The 19919-nt window shown below is 45.2% G+C and overlaps 1 protein-coding gene across 1 annotated transcript in view; it reads left to right on the top strand.

Annotated features, from left to right (window-relative positions):
- LOC311286697 (tripartite motif-containing protein 16-like) overlaps positions 1 to 17476 on the top strand; it is a 32690-nt gene extending 15214 nt beyond the window's left edge. Inside the window, exons 2-6 of the mRNA XM_084402952.1 lie at positions 6087 to 6182; positions 6268 to 6501; positions 6961 to 7120; positions 15600 to 15647; positions 15875 to 17476. Coding sequence (XP_084259078.1) covers positions 6087 to 6182; positions 6268 to 6501; positions 6961 to 7120; positions 15600 to 15647; positions 15875 to 16392 — 1056 coding nt within the window. The 3' untranslated portion in view covers positions 16393 to 17476. The remainder of the gene's footprint in view (positions 1 to 6086; positions 6183 to 6267; positions 6502 to 6960; positions 7121 to 15599; positions 15648 to 15874) is intronic.
- The last annotated feature ends 2443 nt before the right edge of the window (positions 17477 to 19919 follow it).

Raw genomic sequence — 19919 nt, 5'->3', positions numbered from 1 at the left:
AACACCGTTTCTATGGTTTCCGTGCGTCACTGGCGAAAGGAGAAAAGGGTGTTTTTAGTCCCGCTGCGGCCGGGCTGACCTCCACTCCTCACACATTTCTCATTCCCCTCTGAAGTTCAGGTGACTGGAAATGTCAATATTGCAGTGAGCGAGCCTGTTGTATTGCAAGCACTCCTGCAAACAAACGCCAGCATGTTGATGCTCTCTGATAATACTCGCGCTAACTGAATGCCTATGTGTCTTCCCCTGTGGTCCAGTGGCAGATCCTCAGGCATTCGCGCGACAGTCTCGTGATCGAATCCCGTGTCTACCGGCAGAATTTTTTTTGCCGTCAATGCTCGCTCTGGCAGTTCCCTGAAAAGGCGACTGCAGATGTGTATTTTGCAGCCAACGAGCGCGTGGTACAACCCGCTCGCCTGCACCCAAACACTGTTTCTATGGTTTCCGCCTCTGAAGTTCAGATGACTGGAAATGTCAATATTGCAGTGAACAAGCCTGCTGTAATACACGCAAGCCTGCTGTAATACACGCACGCCTGCAAACAAACGCCAGCATGTTGACGCTCTCTGTTTCTATGGCAACTTCTCACTCGTTCAGTTCCAGTAAATGTGACTGTTCCAGTGTATTCTGCAGTAAACAAGTCGGCGAAGCAGCCCGCTTGCCTGCACACAAACGCCGCTTTTACGGCTACCCAGATACATCCCATAAGAGTGTATTTTCTGATGTCCCGGCCACGGCCGATGGTGTTATGAGTGTAGACAAAATGCCCACTGCCCAGTGCTCATTCCTACACACAAACACAGCCCGTCACACAGGGCTCGCGCACATGAAATCGACCCAGATCGATTGCGCATTAAACGTGGTAAATGTGCCCACTGCCCAGTGCCCACAAACACTACGTTCCGCATATCTCAAGGTTTCTGTAAAAACAAAACCAACGTGCATTCGCTCTGCTCAGGCGGACAATGCTCTCAGTGTTGTAAATGTGCCCGCTATCCCGCGCCCACATTCACACATAGACATGACAGGTCCTACGGGACTCGCCCAGCCCTCCCCCTCTCGGTTGACCACCGCAAAGGAGTCGAGCGCGGGCAATCTGCCCGCTGTTATTAGCGCGCCCCCTGCCTCGAAGCGCGACGCTTATGTTGCAGCACACCGAAGCCCCTCTGTCGCTGAGCGACCAGAGCGCGCTCCACATTCAGCCCCTAGCCATTCGTGCAGATGCATGGGCAAGGCTACCCGGGGGTTTTGAAGTGGGTGCTAGACATTATAGAAAGAGGCTATTCGCTACAGTTTCGCCGACGCCCTCGCCGCTATGCGACACGCGTCGAAACTACGGTAAAAACAGAAGTAGCACCACCTACTTCGAGACGAAATTTTGAAACTGTTGAGCAAAGGGGCCATAGAGCCTTTATCTCAAGCTCAGAGCGAAGGAGGGCAATACAGCAGATACTTCCTGGTACTGAAAAAAGACGGGGGTCTCAGACCCATACTAGATATAAGGCAACCGAACAGAGTGCTTGCGAAGCGACAGTTCAGAATGCTCACGACCAGAAAAATCCTCCCGCAGATTCGCCAAGGAGATTGGTTTGTGTCAATAGATCTGAAAGACGCATATTTTCAAATACAAATAGCGTCACGTCACAGGCGACATTTGAGATTCGCCTTCAAGGGCCAGGCATATCAGTGCTCAGTCCTACCGTTCGGCTTGTCTCTAGCACCCCGTACATGTACGATGTGCATGGACGCAGCGCTCGCACCCCTCAGACTACAGGGCATGCGAGTATTGAACTACTTGGACGATTGGCTGATTCTAGCTCAATCTCACTCGGTGCTCATAGAGCACAGGACCATTTTGCTCGATCACCTCGAGAATCTGGGTCTCAGAGTCAATTGGGCGAAGAGTTCTCTGTCTCCCAGACAGATAATATATTTTCTGGGTACAGAACTGGACTCGCTGTCTATGATAGCGCGACTGTCACCACAGCGCGTACTAGACATTCAGCGCGCAGCGAGCTCTTTCCGCTGCGGCGCATCTGTCCCGCTCAAGAAATTTCAGAGGATGCTAGGTTTCATGGCCTCAGCATCATCAGTACTTCAGCTGGGCTTGCTTCGCATGCGCCCGCTACAGTTCTGGCTGAAAGCGCGAGTACCGCGCAGAGCGTGGGCTTCCGGTCTGCTTCGTCTCAAGGTCAATCAGAAATGCATCGCAGCTATGAAATCTTGGAAAGCAAACGACTGGTACCAATCAGGTGTAAGCCTGGGGACTTCCTCGAGTGTGAAGGTAGTGTCTACGGACGCATCCACCTCGGGATGGGGAGCACTGCTCAAGGGCAGACCGTTCTTCGGCCAATGGTCAGAACGGGAGAAGCTTCTACACATAAACTGCCTCGAAATGTTGGCAGTAGACAACGCGCTGATGCGTTTTTGTCCCCAAATACAAGGACACCACGTCCTGGTCCGCTCGGACAACATGTCAGTGGTGTCCTACATAAATCGCCAGGGCGGCCTCAGGTCCCAAAACCTGCACAGGCTGACAGAACGCCTCCTGGTGTGGGCTCAGCGCAACCTGCTCTCGCTGAGAGCAGCGCATGTGCCAGGGCTCCTAAACGTAGGACCGGACAGACTGTCCAGGAACAATGTTCCGACAGGCGAGTGGCCTCTACACCCACAGACAGTCCAGCTGCTGTGGAAGAAATTCGGCAAAGCGGAAGTAGACCTGTTCGCGTCTCAAGAAAACGCTCACTGTCTGGAATTTTTCTCCAAGAGCAGGGACGCGCTGGCTCATGTATGGCCCCGCCGCCCGCTCTATGCCTTTCCTCCCGTCTCTCTCCTGCCTCAGGTGATAGAATGGATCAGAGAAGGATGCTCAGTGCTACTCGTAGCGCCGTTCTGGAAAAATCAACCCTGGTTCCCAGTTCTGATGCAGCTAGCAAGCACTGCCCCATGGCCAGTGCCAGTGAGGAGGGACCTCCTCTCTCAGGACAAGGGCTCGTTTTGGCATCCGCGCCCAGAGCTGTGGTCCCTTCATGTTTGGGCCATCAACGGGTACCTGCTGACCTCCCAAGCGGAGTGTTAAACACGATCACGCAGGCTAGAGCTCCGTCTACGCGACGTCTCTATTCCTCGGAATGGTCAGTGTTCTCCAGCTGGTGCACAGCTCGTGGCGTGTCGCCCCTAGACTGTGGGGTGACGGAGGTTCTCTCCTTCCTACAAGAGCTGTTATATTATTACAGGAATGATGCTATTTTAGCCACTCTTTCCTGGGCTCTCTGTGAGTCCCTTATGATCATGTACTATATGAGCCCGGGCACTTGCCCTTGGGACTTTGGTGCTGGATCTTAGCATGCACGGCGTTTTACACTGTGTTCCCCTAGCGTAAGACTTACGCAGTACGAGAGAACCTCTCGTAAGAGAACGTACTCGGTTACTAACGTAACCTTGGTTCTCTCTAGAGAGGGAACGAGTACTGCGTATCTTGCCGTGCCTGCACACGCTCTGGTTCGCTTCGGCGATGAAAAACCAGTGAGCTAGCCTCTCGAAACTATATTTATAGCCCTAGGCCACGCTCATTCTGGCGGGACGTGACGTATTGGGCGCGAAGCGCCCCCATTGGGGGGGCCGAAAGGGCCTTATCGATAGGCTGCTGCAGTTGCCACAGGGCAGCCAATAGGCGCATGAGCCGTCTCGCCTGTGTCTGCATGCTGCCGCAACGCGTTTTACATTATTTCAAAATTAAGGATAATTTTTGGCTTCAGTATCTCGCGGAAAAGAGATTTTCCCTTAGCGTAAGACTTACGCAGTACTCGTTCCCTCTCTAGAGAGAACCGAGGTTACGTTAGTTACCGAGTACGTTTTACATGTCTGTCATTGGAAAGTTCCACGTGGTGTAATGAATAATTAAGAGAAAGTGTCTTCTCATTGGATAAGAAAACTCAGTACATGAATAATAATGAGACACCGATGAGTCTTCAAAGTGCTCTGGACATTTTAAACCCGGAAGATGAAAATAGCGGAACAAAACTAAAATTTAACCATTTCCCCCCTACTATTAACTCTAACAGATGCTAACATTGTCTTCGATGGTGTTCAACACACATACCTCTGTTAAAATCTCAGTTTACGGTTTCATGACCCTTTAAAGAGAGTAAATGTTCATGACTGTTTCACTTAATAAATACACCAATGTCAAATGAAAGGTTTTACTTTAAAGTACCTTTAAATAATTTTTAATATTTCAATGTGACTCTTTTGCTCCGTGCTTTAAAGAAGTGCACTTATTTTGATGTGTTGACATACTAAAGCACATGTAAAGTACTTGATTATAATTACAACGGTAGTGTGTGCTATTCTATATATTTAATGTTAATTTATTTTTAATGTACAACTTCATTATTACAGTATATTTTAGTTTATCATAAATGCTTGTCTGTACAGATGACAGTACACTTTAACTATATTTTAAAAAGAATAGAATTATGAAATAACATTTGAAGAAGTACTTAGAAATCACTGTTAAGTTCAGCTAATTGCTTTAAATATCAATTTAAACTATAATACATTTTCATGTAATGGCAATTAACATGCAACTACGTGTCTGTAAACATTACATTCAGTTCACACTTAAAGCTATAGTAGATAATCCTGTTCAGAAACACTTTTTTTTATACTGGGTGAAATGGTCCTTCCATCCTGAGAGTAGTCAATACATTATGTGTTCAGAAAAAGGAATGAAAACAATCAGACCTCTGTAGCAGCTGCAGGACAGTAAAAACTCTGACCAATCACTGCCACTCGGTGCGAATGTAAATAACCAATCAGATGCCTTCATGTCTCGTGCCCGAGCCCCACTGCGTGCGCTGCCCTGCGTGCACTCATCACATGTCACCGTTCCGGAAATATTCAGCTCACTACACCGAGTAAGCAGGAGTTTGCGGCACAATGGATTGTCACTCTCCCTCACTACCATGGCAACCACCCCTGCATGCACGCGCGCACCCGTTTGACTTGAAGAGGGGAAGAGGCACGGAGAGAGGCACGGATAGCAAGGAAGAATCACAATAATGGCAGAGAAAGAGCAGTCACAATTCCCAAGTACCTGCATAAAAAGTCAGCGAAGGCAAAAAAAAGGAACTAGTAAGGTAGAAAGGTAGGCTACTTGTCACCAGAGTGTAACGTTTGTCCTCTTCAGAGCCAACAGTGCTTTCATGCTTTCATCGTGAAAGCGCTTACATGCAAAACACCGTATATGTTATGAATCTTACACGAAATTCACCTTCATCACAGAGGTAATGGTAAAACGTGTATCAATGCAACCTGTTTTTAGCTTTGCCTTATGTTACTAGCTCGTTACCGAATCAACCTCAATATATTTTAAACTTTACCCGTATTGATATGCTAGCTTGATAGTGAGTACTAACAACAGCCATGAAAGTTGTTTATATTCATAATGATAAAGTTAGGTATTTTATTACATGTGATTCTGACATGATGTCACTACATGCACTGTGCTCCTCTCCTCCGCTTGGCACTGGCAAACGCGTCCTCCAGCTGCAGACTTCGGCATCGCGCGTTCATGTGTTTTGGGGGCGTGGCTTTGGAAGGAGCCCAGAAGGAAGGGGGTGGGAGCGAATGGAATAAGTAGCTGTGTTTATTGCAGTCCTGAGAGGACTACAGACACTCGATTTTTATACTCTCTTTTTCAGAGTACTTAAATTTTAATTATGTATTGATATATAAAGAAAGTTTAAACTAATTTGGATTTTTTTTTTTTTTGAAAATTCCTGCCTACCCTACCTTTAAGTATATTCTTTTAAAGTATATTATTCACATATACTTTTTTAAAGGAATGCTAATTTTAAAAGTATTTATTTTTTTAAAGGACCAATTTTGATTCACAAATCAAATCAAATCATTGATCAACTCATGTACGCAGAGCCCAAATCAAAGATGATGACGTCAATAACATCAAACTTCACTGATCTGTGGTTTGAACCTACAGTATAAACTTGCCATGCTAGATCTTTAACCCTAATTGTGTGAAAGTAGTTTTATGTGTCATTCCCTGTTATTGGTTTGTCCTCCAGAAACAGCTGAAGGAGACGCAGATGAAGATCCGTCAGAGAATCCAGCAGAGACAGAAAGATCTTCATCAGCTGAGAGAGGCTGTGGAGTCTCATAAGGTGAGTCTGGAGAAGAAGAGAAATGTGAGACGTCTCAGTTTGGACTCACTGAACTCACTGTGTGATTGTGATGTGTGTGTAACAGCGCTCTGCACACACAGCAGTGGAGGACAGTGAGAAGATCTTCACTGAGATCATCCGCTCCATTGAGAGAAGCCGCTCTGAGGCGACACAGCGGATCAGAGATCAGGAAAAGACTGCAGTGAGTCGAGCTGAAGGACGACTGGAGCGACTGGAGCAGGAGATCAATGATCTGAGGAGGAGAGACGCTGAGCTGGAGCAGCTTTCACACACACACCATCACATCCAGTTCCTGCAGGTAACAGAGATCTAGAAGAACTGGAGCATGAGACTCACAGAGAAACATTTCATGAGAGCAGAATGAGACTAACTTAAGCAGGGCAAAAAACACTCTAAAGCTCAGCTATTTTTGCATTTAATAAAAACATTAAACTAAACCACATTCATTTAACTGCAAATAACATGCAATTAAGTTTCTGAAAACATTACAGCCAATCTGCACTTATATATTTTTAAAGTATATTATTTCAGTTACAAGTACGGTACTTTCTTTTTCACAAGGAGTGTAAGTGTGAAATACTAGAGTTTGTAGCATTAAATGATGAATATGAGAAGAATGTGCTGATTGTGTAAAAGTGCTGGATTGAAGCGAGTCACTGAAGAGAAGTGAAGTCAACAAGAGCCACTCAGATCTGATATAGTGCAGGTTATTGGCTGAAGTGTGGAGATGATGAGTTTTGATTTCTGTTTTCTGTAGAGTTTCCAGTCTCTCTCAGCACCTCCTGAATCTACAGACGAACCCGACGTTTCCTTCGGTTCTCTCTCCTCTTTTGATGGCGTGAGAGAATCTCTCCGTCAGCTGAGAGACAAACTGGAGGATTTCTGCAAAGAGGAGCTCAAGAAGATCTCTGATAGAGGTAAAGTCCTGCGCCTCGTTTATACAGACGTGCGTAGAATGATCCGAAATATGAACGTACAACAGTTTCTGAAATGTTCCTATGATTTATAAAACATGCGCACAAATAATTGTCCTAAACGCATCCCACTTTATAAATCACAGTTCATCTTTAATTCAAGTGCATCAACTCTACAGAACAGCCACAAACATCCCTTGATGGTTTAGAAGTAATAAATACTTATGTGTTTGGAAGTTTTTCCCCTCTGTCTGCCACGCCCCATTTTTCTTTGCCACTCAGTTCCCCATGCAATTCACCACACCTTTAACTAATTAACCTCAATCAGCCACAGCCTTCATTAGACAGCACCTGTGCACAGCCCCTGCCTCTTGTTCATGCCACATGGAGGAATCCTTGTGTGTTGCTGCTGGAAAGGCCGTGTCTCCTGCCTTGTGTGCGTTATTGAACTATGTAAGTTCCATGTGTTTCTCTTTGATGGTATGTTAAGTTAATTATGAGAAAGTGAGCACGAATCTTGCATTCCTTTCAGTTTGTCTGTTTAAATGAATTGTGGCCTTGTATTGTGGCATTATATAGTTAATTGTATCCCATATCCTTTTCCCTCCTTGAAACCACACACACACCTAATAAAGAAAGTCATTGTGTAATTAAAGTGACTGGACTGTTCTTACCGACACCTCCACTGGTTTCAAGCCAGCCACCTACATATTCCTTTCAACCTCTTTTTCATGGTCCTTCGAGCCGGAGCCATTGACGACCAGTGGAGATGTCCAGTCACTCCTTGCCTTCATTACTTCAGCGTCCTCACCGCCAAGCCCCGCGTCCTGTACGCTATGATGACTACGTCATGGAATATGGTCAACGGCCACAACATCCTGCTGAAGCACCAGAGCAACCACTGCTTCACTCTGCAGACATCTGTGGTGTTGGACCTCAGTATCAACCACAGTGCAAGTCTGAGGAGGAGGAAGAGCCACCTCAACTACCCAGCGAGGAAGAAGAGCCAGAGCCAGCAACAGACCCTCCCTCACCTGTCTATTCCAGAAGAGCCCTAGCCCCTGAGTACCCACATGACTCTCATGTAGCCCCAATTCCTGACCCTCAAACTGAGCTCTTACAGCAGTTATTAGAAGAAGTAAGAAATCAAGGTAGACTAATCCAGCGCTGTATGCTTGGTAAAGGCCATTCCTCACGGTCTCGTTCAGGACCATCCCCTGAAAACCTTGGCCCTCAGTTAGTAGCATCACAAGCCCAGCATGCTGCAATACCACTCCAGGCTACCACAAGTGACAATAAGCCCTTTTCTTCCCCACCTCGGCAGCAGCTTCCTTATCCACCTCCTGTAAGCCGTGCCCCTGCCATTCAGCCCTTAGCTCAGTCCTGCCAGCACATTAATCCTTCTGACCATAGTCAGTTCCCTGCCACCTGTCAAGTCTCAGTTTCACGTAACTCCTTGCTTCCAGCCTACAGGTCGTCACTCAAATTTCGCCTAGAGTTATGGTCCACTCTACCCAGCCAGCATACCAGCCCCGCAATGTGCAGCCCCGCCAAGCCATTTAGCTCCCCCTTCAGGCCGACTGCAGTCATATAGCAAGATAGAAGGTCCCTCATTCCCTGATCTTACTAGAGAGGATGAAAGCCAGTATATGATGTTAAAGATGGCCCTATCCAACCTGTTGGACCCAGGAGAGTTGGAGCAGTATAAATATCACATCTTGCTGGATCACTTAAAGGTAGATCAGGCGAAGCGGCTTGCCTTAGCTTATGTTTATGCCCAAGATCCCTACACTCAAGCCCTAGATGAGCGTTATGGCCAACCCAGACAGCTTGCTCTGAGAGAGCTCCAGGCTATAATGGAGATGCTTTCAATCCGGATAGGTGATGGTAGAGGTCTAGATCAGTTTTCCCTTAGAGTACAGGCCTTAGTGGGTCTCCTCCAGTCCATGGGCCGCGAAGGTCTCTCCGAGCTTACCTGTGGCTCACATGAGTTTGAACAGACCAGGTCCCCTTTCCTATAACCTCCTAGATTTCTCCTCCTGGCTGCAACAGGAAACCCGCTGCCAGCCCAGAAAGGAGAGAACCCTTCAGCCTGTCCGACCAAGGCCACCACCCTCTCACCCATTCAGAGCTACAGCTATACTTCATGGTAGGAAGACTTCCCAAATGACCTCCCCTAAAGTCCAGATAGCTCCTCCTAGAGCCAGTCAGTTTCCCCCCAACACCACATCCACACGCTGTCAAGTGTGTGCTTACTGTAACTCCCATGGACATCATGTCAGTAAATGTGATGACTTCCTCCAGCTCACTGAAGATCAGAGAACTAGTTGGATCAAAGGACAGAATCGCTGCTGGCGGTGTGCACGAGACCACTTTGCAAACCAGTGTGATCTGAAGGGACGCTGCAACCAATGCAATGGGAAACATCTGCAGGTCTTATGCAACATCAACCAGAGGCAAGTGCAGAATTTCTACCTAGACCATCCTAGCGATTGCAGTAAAGTGCTGCTGAAGGTAGTTGAAGTGACCCTATGTAATGGAAAAGTAATGGTCCTTAGACATGTATGCCATATTGGATGATGGGTCAGAACGTACGATCCTCCTGCATCCTGCCGCCCAGAAACTCCAGTTGGTCGGAGAGTCTGAGAGCCTGAAGCTGAGGACTGTGAGACAGGATGTCCAGACTCTAAACGGTGGCGCCGTGTCCTTCACCCTCATTCCAAAGGCCCATCCAGAGAAATCCTATGCCATTAGGCATGCCTTCACTGCTGATCAGCTTTCCTTGTCTGAACATTCTCATCCTGTGAAATCCCTCCAGCGGCGCTACACATCTCAGGCAGATTCCCTTGAAGCAGCATGATAACGTAAGCCACCTTCTACTCATAGGAGCTGATCATACCCACCTGATCACTCCAACACTGTCTGTAAAGTTAGGCCCTCCTGGAGCCCGTGTAGCAATCAAAACCCGCCTTGGCTGGACGTTACAGGGCCCTGCTAGAGATATTGTTGGCTCTCCCTCCACCAAGTGTCACTATATCTCCTTTAAATGCCCACCTGATGACATCCACCACAATGTGCAAAAACTGTGGCAGCTGGACACAGTACCTTCGAGGAACACAAAATTGGTTGTCCGCTCTAAACAGGACCAAGATGCAATTCACCAGCTGGAGACTCAAACCATCCGAATTCCTGTTGTTGACGTCCTATGGTATGCCACACCTCTCCTCCGAGCAGATCCCTGGCCCTCCCTAAGGAAGCAGTTATGTCCCGTCTTCGCAGCTGTGAGAGGCGACTGCTCCAGAACCCTTCACAGGCGGAGACCTATACCAGAGAGATCCAGAAGTTAGTTGATGCTGGGTATGTCAAGAAGTTAACCTTATCTGAAGTAGCAGATGCTCCTGAGTCTTGGTACATACCTCATCACATTGTCCGTCATAATGGAAAGGACCGCATTGTATTTGATTGTTCTTTCTCCTATCAGAATCAATGCCTGAATTTGCAATTGCTCCCTGGTCCAACCCTTGGGCCTTCCCTCCTTGGAGTTCTGCTCCGTTTCAGGCAGCATAGGATTGCCATCAGTGGAGACGTTAAGTCCATGTTCCATCAGGTGCACCTGCTACCCCGAGATAAACCCCTCCTGCGCTTCCTCTGGCGTGACCTAGACAGTAGATCTCCTCCAACTGTATATGAATGGCAAGTCATTCCATTTGGCACCACCGCCAGCCCATGCTGTGCCATTTACGCCCTCCAGAGGATTGCCAAGGATGCACAGGCAGATGAGCGCGTTACCTATTCCATACAGCATTGTTTCTATGTGGATAATTCTCTGTGATCTCCCTCCCGATGCTAGGTATATAGTCAGCAGCCATGTCACCCTGTAGCCCAAGACTGGTTGCCCACTGAAGCTAAGCAGGGCTGAGCCTGGTTAGTACCTGGATGGGAGACCTCCTGAGAAAACCAGGTTGCTGCTGGAAGAGGTGTTAGTGAGGCCAGCAGGGGGCGCTCACCCTGTGGTCTGTGTGGGTCCTAATGCCCCAGTATAGTGACGGGGACACTATACTGTCAAAGAGCACCGTCCTTCGGATGAGACGTAAAACCGAGGTCCTGACTCTCTGTGGTCATTAAAAATCCCAGGATGTCTTTCGAAAGAGTAGGGGTGTAACCCCGGCATCCTGGCCAAATTTGCCCAGTGGCCTCTGTCCATCATGGCCTCCTAATCATCCCCATATACTGATTGGCTTCTTCACTCTGTCTCCTCTCCACCAGTAAGCTGGTGTGTGGTGGGCGTTCTGGCGCAATATGGCTGCCGTCGCATCATCCAAGTGGATGCTGCACATTGGTGGTGGTTGAGGAGATTGCCCCTTCTATGTAAAGCGCTTTGAGTGCCGAGAAAAGCGCTATATAAATGTAATGAATTATATTAATTATTATAGGTCAGACCAGGCAGAGCTCTGGCTGTCACACCATCCTTCCCTTGATCCCATGGAATCTACTCTAGGCCTCCACTGAAATTGCCATACGGACACCCTGAAATACAGGAACAGAGCCATTGAAGCTACTACCCCAACCATGCGTCACATCTACAGAGTTCTTGCGAGCCAGTACGATTCTCTTGGCTACATCCTCCCCTACACAACAAGAGCCAAGATCATTGTCCAGCACCTGTGGGCAAAGGCAAGAGAATGGGATGACCCAAACCTTCCCCATAACATCCTAGAAGCCTGGGTTTCCTGGGAAGGAGAACTCCCTAATCTCTCCTCAATAGTACTGCCCCGTTGTCTTATCCATTGGACAGTAGACACCCCCTCAGCCATCCAAGACCTGCACATTTTCTGCGATGCGTCAGAGCAGTCTTATGGCGCAGTCGCTTATATGCGGACTAAAGATGGTCAACAGGTGAATGTGTCCTTCCTAATGGCGAGGTCCCGTGTTGCGCCCAAAAAACAACTATCTATCCCTCGACTTGAACTGTGCGCAGCCCTCATTGGAGCTCAACTGTTCAATCTCCTCCAAACAGAGCTCACCCTCAACATCAGACAGGTTACTTTATGGAGTGACTCTACCACCGTCCTCTATTGGCTTCTCTCAGACTCCTGCCGCTATAAGGTCTTTGTTGGAACCAGGGTGGCTGAAATCCAGGAACTCACCAAAGGCCAGGAATGGCGCTATGTGGATTCCCAGAACAACCCGGCTGACGATTTGACTAGAGGGAAGCAGCTGTCTGATCTAAGTAAGCCTTGCAGGTGGAACCAAGGACCTGCCTTCCTCCTGCAACCCCCTGACCTGTGGCCAACTAACCCCACAATAGATCAGGCCGAAGATCCTGTAGAGCTACGTAAGCCCAGTTTCTTTGGTGCCGTATTTATTGGCCAAAATCCCTCCATTTCTGACCCTACCCAGTTCACCACCTTTCAGGATCTCCTTGACTCTACTGCTGCCTCCCATCATGGGGTGGCCGAGCCTCCTGCAACACCATCGGCAGCAACCTACCTCGATGCAGAGATTTCTGTCCTTAGACAGACCCAGCTGGATTCCTTTGGAAATGATCTGGCATGCCTTCAGACTCACAAACCCCTTCCACATTCCAGTCGTCTTCTCTCCCTTGCTCCGGAACTAGATCCAGTGTCAGGTCTCATTCGAGTAGGTGGGAGGTTACGACAAAGTAGTGACCTGCCCCCTGATGCCATACATCCAGTTGTCCTGGACCCTGCCCATCCGATCACAAAAATTATAATTAAAGATTATGATGACCACCTACATCATTCTGGTCCCGAGAGGCTATTCGCTGAACTGAGGAGGCGATTCTGGATCCTGAGGGGTCGTGAGGCTGTCAGGAAACATCAGCACAGGTGTGCTAAGTGCCAGCAGTCCCGTGCCAAACCCCTTATTCCTCAAATGGCCGATCTTCCTCTTGCTCGCCTACGCCTCCGCAAACCTCCCTTCTATTCCACCGGTACAGATTGTTTCGGGCCCTACACTGTGAAAGTTGGACGGTGGGTTGAGAAAAGGTGGGGAATTATTTTCAAATGTCTGACAACTAGGTGTGTACATCTAGATCTACTCAGTCACATGACTACAGATTCCTTTTTAATGGCACTAAGGCGCTTTATAGCTCGCAGAGGCAAACCTTTTGAGCTGCTTTCTGATAGAGGTACCAACTTCATCGGAGGCAACAGAGAGCTACAGGAAGTCTACCGATCCTTGACCCCTAACCTTCAGGCAGTCCTGGCCAAACAGAGGATCTCCTTCAAGTTCAACCCCCCACACGCACCCCACTTCGGTGGGACGTGGGAGCGTGAAATACGTTCCATCAAGATTGCCCTGCAGACCACCCTAGGTGCTCAAGCTGTCACTGAAGAGGTGCTACGCACAGTGATGATTGAAATCGAAGGTATCCTCAATTCAAAGCCCCTAGGTTATGTCTCTTCTGACGTTGCGGATCCTGATCCGGTGACTCCTAACCTATTGCTCATGGGGCGGCATGACTCTTCCCTCCCATTGGTAACCTATCCTGACTCTGAGCTGCGCAGCCGCCGTCAATGGCGTCATAGTCAGATTCTTTCTGATCATTTTTGGATCCACTTCCTCAGAAATTATCTTCCTTCTCTCCAGTCTAGACAGAAGTGGTGCACTGATAATCCTAACATCCAACTAAATACTGTTGTTCTCATTCTCGACCCTCAGCTTCCACGATCCCTCTGGCCAATAGGTAAAGTGATTTCCCTCCATCCCGCCAAGGACGGCCATTGTAGGGTTGCAGATATCCAGGTGGGGGACAAACAGTACACAAGACCCGTTGCCCGCCTCATCCCACTTCCTGCCCTACCTCAACCCCCATGACCTTCCACTCTAGCAAATTTGCAAGGCAAATTTGGGGGCGGCTGTTTGGAAGTTTTTCCCCTCTGTCTGCCACGCCCCATTTTTCTTTGCCACTCAGTTCCCCATGCAATTCACCTCACCTTTAACTAATTAACCTCAATCAGCCACAGCCTTCATTAGACAGCACCTGTGCACAATCCCTGCATCTTGTTCATACCACATTGAGGAATCCTTGTGTGCTGCTGCTGGAAAGGCCGTGTCTCCTGCCTTGTGTGCATTATTGAACTATGTAAGTTCCATGCGTTTCTCTTTGATGGTATGTTAAGTTAATTATGAGAAAGTGAGCACGAATCTTGCATTCCTTTCAGTTTGTCTGTTTAAATGAATTGTGGCCTTGTATTGTGGCATTATATAGTTAATTGTATCCCATATCCTTTTCCCTCCTAGAAACCACACACACACACCTAATAAAGAAAGTCATTGTGTAATTAAAGTGACTGGACTGGACTGTTCTTATGCCGAGTTCAGACTGCACGATTTTAGCCCCGATTTTGGCTCGCCGACAGGTTTTGAGAAATCGCCGACAAATGCCCGAAATCACAGGCAAATCGGTGCTCGTTCACGCGAGTGACAATCACGCAGTGTGAATAAGCAAAGACGCGATATGAGCGAATCGCCGACGAGTCGCCGACACCCGTGAGATATTTGGCATGCTAAATATCTGGACCTGTCGGCGATTCAAAATCCTGCTGTGTGAAAAGTGTTCTGACTGAAAACTACATCGGTGATGACCGACAGCCAATGAGAGAGCAAGATACAGCAGCGGGGAGTTCGGGGAGGAGTTATAGGCCACAATTTCAGTATTTTAATAGGTATGATTACAATTATATCAAACGGAAACAAAGCACAAACATTTGCTTGACCAGCAGCAACAGCAGCACATTGCAACATTATTTACTTACCCCAAACTCTCTTTTCAGAACACACAGTCCTTGCTCCCCTTGTCTTCCCAGCCATTTCCTCACGCATAATGTTTTTCTTTTTCTCCTTTTCGCTGCAAATCCGTGCACAGACAATTTGGATCGCAAGCTTCTTGCAGGCTATAATTTTTAATAACAATTTCAAACTCGCGCGAGAACTGCGGTCTTACGCACGCGGGATTTTGCGTTATTTCCTTATCACTTCTCGCGTGTGTTTGGTTGCGAAACGTAGTTTGCGGGCCAGACAGGAGTTGTCGGCGATTCTTCCTCCTGAAAGTCATGCAGTGTGAAACCTCCTGTCGCCGATGCATCGTGCAGTGTGAACACACCAGCAACTGAATGTTACTCTGGATAGTCATGCAGTGTGAAAAGAACAGTGACCCGACTACTTTGAAAATCGTGCAGTCTGAACTCGGCATTACCGACACCTCCACTGGTTTCAAGCCAGCCACCTACATATTCCTCTCAACCTCTTTTTCATGATGTATATATTGAAATTGAAATCCATTGAAATTTAGGATTGAATCTGATACGTGTGCTTTATATATGAGGCATCTGGAGATTCTTCTGTTCTCAGAAATGAGTCCTGCATCATCTAATATCAGATTAGAAACGTCTTAGAAATGGATGTATTTTATCTTGTCATTTCTCCTCACACTGTTCATGTCTGTTTATTTCCACAGTCACATTCACCAACATGAATCCCAAGACCAGGAACGACTTCCTACAATGTAAGTCACTGAGAAACAAGCAGAAAAACTCACTGAATGTGTTCATGTTCTTCCTGTAGAAGGAGAAATAAACATGCTAGAAGAGTTTTATAATTGATCATGTAAATTATGATTTGCACAGGATATCTAATCAGCTGTACAGAGACACTGATGTTACATTGTTCAGATACATTAAAAGATTAGACAGATTCATAATTCCTGATTCTGATGTGTTTTCTCTCCATCAGATTCCCATCAGCTGACTCTGGATCTGGACACAGTGAATGAACTCCTCAGTCTGTCTGAGAGGAACAGAGTGATTACTGGCACTAACACACAACAGTCATATCCTGTTCATCCAGACAGATTTGATCAGTGGTGGCAGGTGTTTTGTAGAGAGAGTGTGTGTGGACGCTGTTACTGGGAGATTGAGTGGAGTGGGAATAATGTGTATATATCAGTGTCATATAAGAGCATCAGCAGGAAGGGAGGTATTGAGTGTGGATTTGGATTTAATGATCAGTCCTGGAGTTTGTTCTGCTCTTCCTCCAGTTACTCATTCTGGCACAATAACAAACGCACTGTTCTCCCAGTAAAGTCCATCAGCAGAAGAATAGGAGTGTATGTGGATCACAGTGCAGGAACTCTGTCCTTCTACAGCGTCTCTGACACAATGAGCCTCATCCACACAGTCCAGACCACATTCACTCAGACGCTCTATCCTGGGTTTACTGTTTGTTATAAATCATCAGTGAAACTGTGTTGATGTTTCAGAATAGACTGTAGAGAGATTTTACCCAGAATACATTGAGCTGATAAATCAGTAACAGTGAGATGTTACAGAGACTCTTATTTTAATTTTCATTAATATAGCTGAACTTCTGCTACTGAAATAACACATCAGAATAAATGTGTGCATTAGTTTTTTTTTTAGTTTTTTTTTTAATTGCTAACAAGCATCAGTCGATACTGAAGCCTCATCTTCAAAACTCTTCACACATTCAGTGAAACAGAAGTCTATGCCAAACTGTGAATATTTTTTTCATTGCTTTTGTAGTGTGGTTAAAAAAAAAAAAAAAATATGATTTATGCAATACTAAACAAAATGGTATCTGAGTTAATTGTTGTTTTGTTGGTTAAAGTCCAACTGAAATCGAAATTGACCCTATTTACTTTGTTAGCGCATATTACTAGTCTTGTGGTGAACAATTAATCCGTGCAAGTTAATACACAGAAAAAAATTGTTTGCCGTCGTAATCTTTAATCAAAGTCTGAAAAGTTACTTCCGGTCTGGAAGTTCTGGCGTTCCTTCTCTGATGACGTAAGTTTGACGGCTTGGTCTGGGAAACGCTTAACCACTCCCCTCAAACCGTTAGTCTGTAATGAGCGAGAGATGGAGAGGAGGAGCGCTAGAGTAAAACCCTGCCCTCTGTTCAATATTCCTTTTCACTGGGAAATACGTCACAACACTGGAGAAAAGTCGTTTGCAACTTCCGGTTCACGCGGACTTTAACTGGAGAAAAATAAATTGTAATTCAAGAAATGTGTGTGTGTCACAAGTAAATACAGCCTGACGCACAGACAACAACGAGTCCATGGCTGCGTTCGAAACCGCATACTCAATACTTAATTTCAATAAGTACTTACTTAACGAGCGCTAAAAGAGTAGGTACTTTATAGCCAGATCTCGTTGAGTATGAATGCGAACCGGACATCTGCCATGTTGACGTTATCATGTGACCTACGATGCGTTATCACACGCGCAACAACTTAAAAGATTTGAACGACACGTTTAATTCATCTATCTGTACAATATCTTGATATTGATTAAACTTGCTCATTTTGTGGTCTTTTTGAAGAAACTGCTGCCCATTTATTTTGTGAATACATTTAGGGTTGATATAAGTTCTTATATTTAACCCTACTAATGCGACCCACCGTTTTATCCTTAACGATATTATTTATTTTTATTACGAAATCCCAAAATTGTCATTTCTTGAATATGTTGTTAATTTCTTTATTTTATATCCAAACATTTTCATCCACAAGCAAAAGTGGCTAACTGCTTTATGTTTTCCTCTTTTTCTTGTTGAATTTAACTCTCGTTTCATCCCTCAGGCCTATAAATAACAAAAAATGAATTTTTTAAATCTATTAATGAATTATTTAAGAAAATATATATTAAGATGTTCAATCTTGTAGGTTCTTTTTTCCTGTGTAAAAATCTCATATTATGTATGCAAACCCATGATATATGTATATATATATATATATATATATATATATATATATATATATATACACCTCATAACATCAGTAACTCGACAGCCCTACCTAGAACAGTTTTCCTCAGCGTTTGTAATGTCTGCACAAAGGAGAAGGGCAGCTGTGCAAAGATTCGCCTTTGGAGAAAACTGTTGATTTTATACTCGAAAAATGTAAGTATCATTAATATTAAAAATTAATATTACCCCAGTCCCAGAATGAATTGCATTGCTATCCCACCCCAAAACATACAATAATAACAACGATAAACTCTGACCAATACTTAATTCTTTTTGTGTATCTGTATCTTTTCCCAAGCTCTTTGTTTTGATGAAAATCACATTCATTTAGTTTTATTGTAGTGAAACAAATACATAAATTGTTTTTATGGTTACACTTTAGAATACTGTTCCTTCATTAATGAATAACTACACAGGAATAAATGAGTAATGCATTTATTACTATCTGTATTGTATTAATACAATCGCTATGACAGTTTTTTCAATACATTTAACAAGTTTCCTAAACTCTTAACGCACCAACACACCTAAAACACACAATTGGCAAAACGGTTAATTTCATGCTCAAAATCACACATTGTAAACTAAACTCCAACACTAATTTTCAAAATACAATAATACACTAACACAATACACTATGCCTAACAAAACACTGCAAACATGTTTCAAAATCAAATAATTATTCAAAACACTAACACATGTTCTCTTCCAACAGGAACATTTAGTCAATCATAACACAATGACAAAAAAACACTATCATCAGCTGAAATTACAGAAACTGCATTATTTTATATGTGTCAGGTCTGCCCTTATACAATAGACAGTATATTGTATTGATCATAGATTGTGTTTTGCACTGCAGTTTCTTTTTTTTTTTTTGAAGTCTCTCTATATTTTTGTTTTGTTTGTAATGTAAATGCATGCATTTTGTTGTTGTTGTTTTTTGCAGCAGAAATTCAATACAACAAAATAAATGACCCTTCTTAGAGTAGCTTTATAGAATGTATGGTTTATGAAAAGAAGACGACAGAGACAGAAATGCTGCATAACGGCTTTATTTGCAACAGGACATTTCTGCAAGATAACAAAAAATATGCCATATAGCTGCCATTTACAGTATTACTGTATGTGAAAATACAAAATATACAAACATAAAAAGCCATCTTCCAATCTGCATCTGCATTTACAGTATCACTATATTAAAGGTAGGGTAGGTAATCCTGTTCAGAAACACTTTTTTTTATACTGGGTGAAATGGTCCTTCCATCCTGAGAGTAGTCAATACATTATGTGTTCAGAAAAAGGAATGAAAAAAATCAGACCTCTGTAGCAGCTGCAGGACAGTAAAAACTCTGACCAATCACTGCCATTCGGTGCGAATGTAAATAACCAATCAGATGCCTTCATGTCTCGTGCCCGAGCCCCACTGCGCGCGCTGCCCTGCGTGCACTCATCACATGTCACCGTTCCCGGAAATATTCAGCTCAAAGCACCTGCATATGCAGTCAGCGAAGGCAAACAAGGCAAAAACTACTTCCTCGGACCCTGCCCGCACTCTTGAACGACCTCCTCTGCTTCGCCCTCGACCCCGGACCTGTCCTCGAACCGACGATGCGGTACTTGTCTCCGGACTCGGAGTGTACGTTAGTCTTCATTAGAGTCAACAATGTTTTCATCATGGAAACTCTTACATGCAAAACACCGTATATGTTATGAATCTTACACGAAATTCACCTTCATCACAGTGTAACTGATGGTAATGGAAAAACGTGTATCAATGCAACCTGTTTTTAGTTTTGGCTTATAAATATAGCTCGTTACCGAATGAAACTTTACCATTATCGATATGCTAGCTTGATAGTGAGTACTAAAAGAAATCTTATTTGTTTATATTCATAGTGATAAAGTTAGGTATTTTATTACATGTGATTCTGACATGATGTCACTGTATGTACTGCGCTCCTTCCTCTCCACTCGTCTCAGGTAATAAATGCGTCTTCCAGCTGAG

The sequence above is a fragment of the Rutilus rutilus genome, assembly GCF_951802725.1.
Source record: "Rutilus rutilus genome assembly, chromosome: 1".
In the NCBI taxonomy this organism is placed as follows: Eukaryota; Metazoa; Chordata; class Actinopteri; order Cypriniformes; family Leuciscidae; genus Rutilus; species Rutilus rutilus.
The sequence above is the reverse complement of the archived record's forward strand: the minus strand, read 5'-3'. Positions and strand labels throughout refer to the sequence as shown.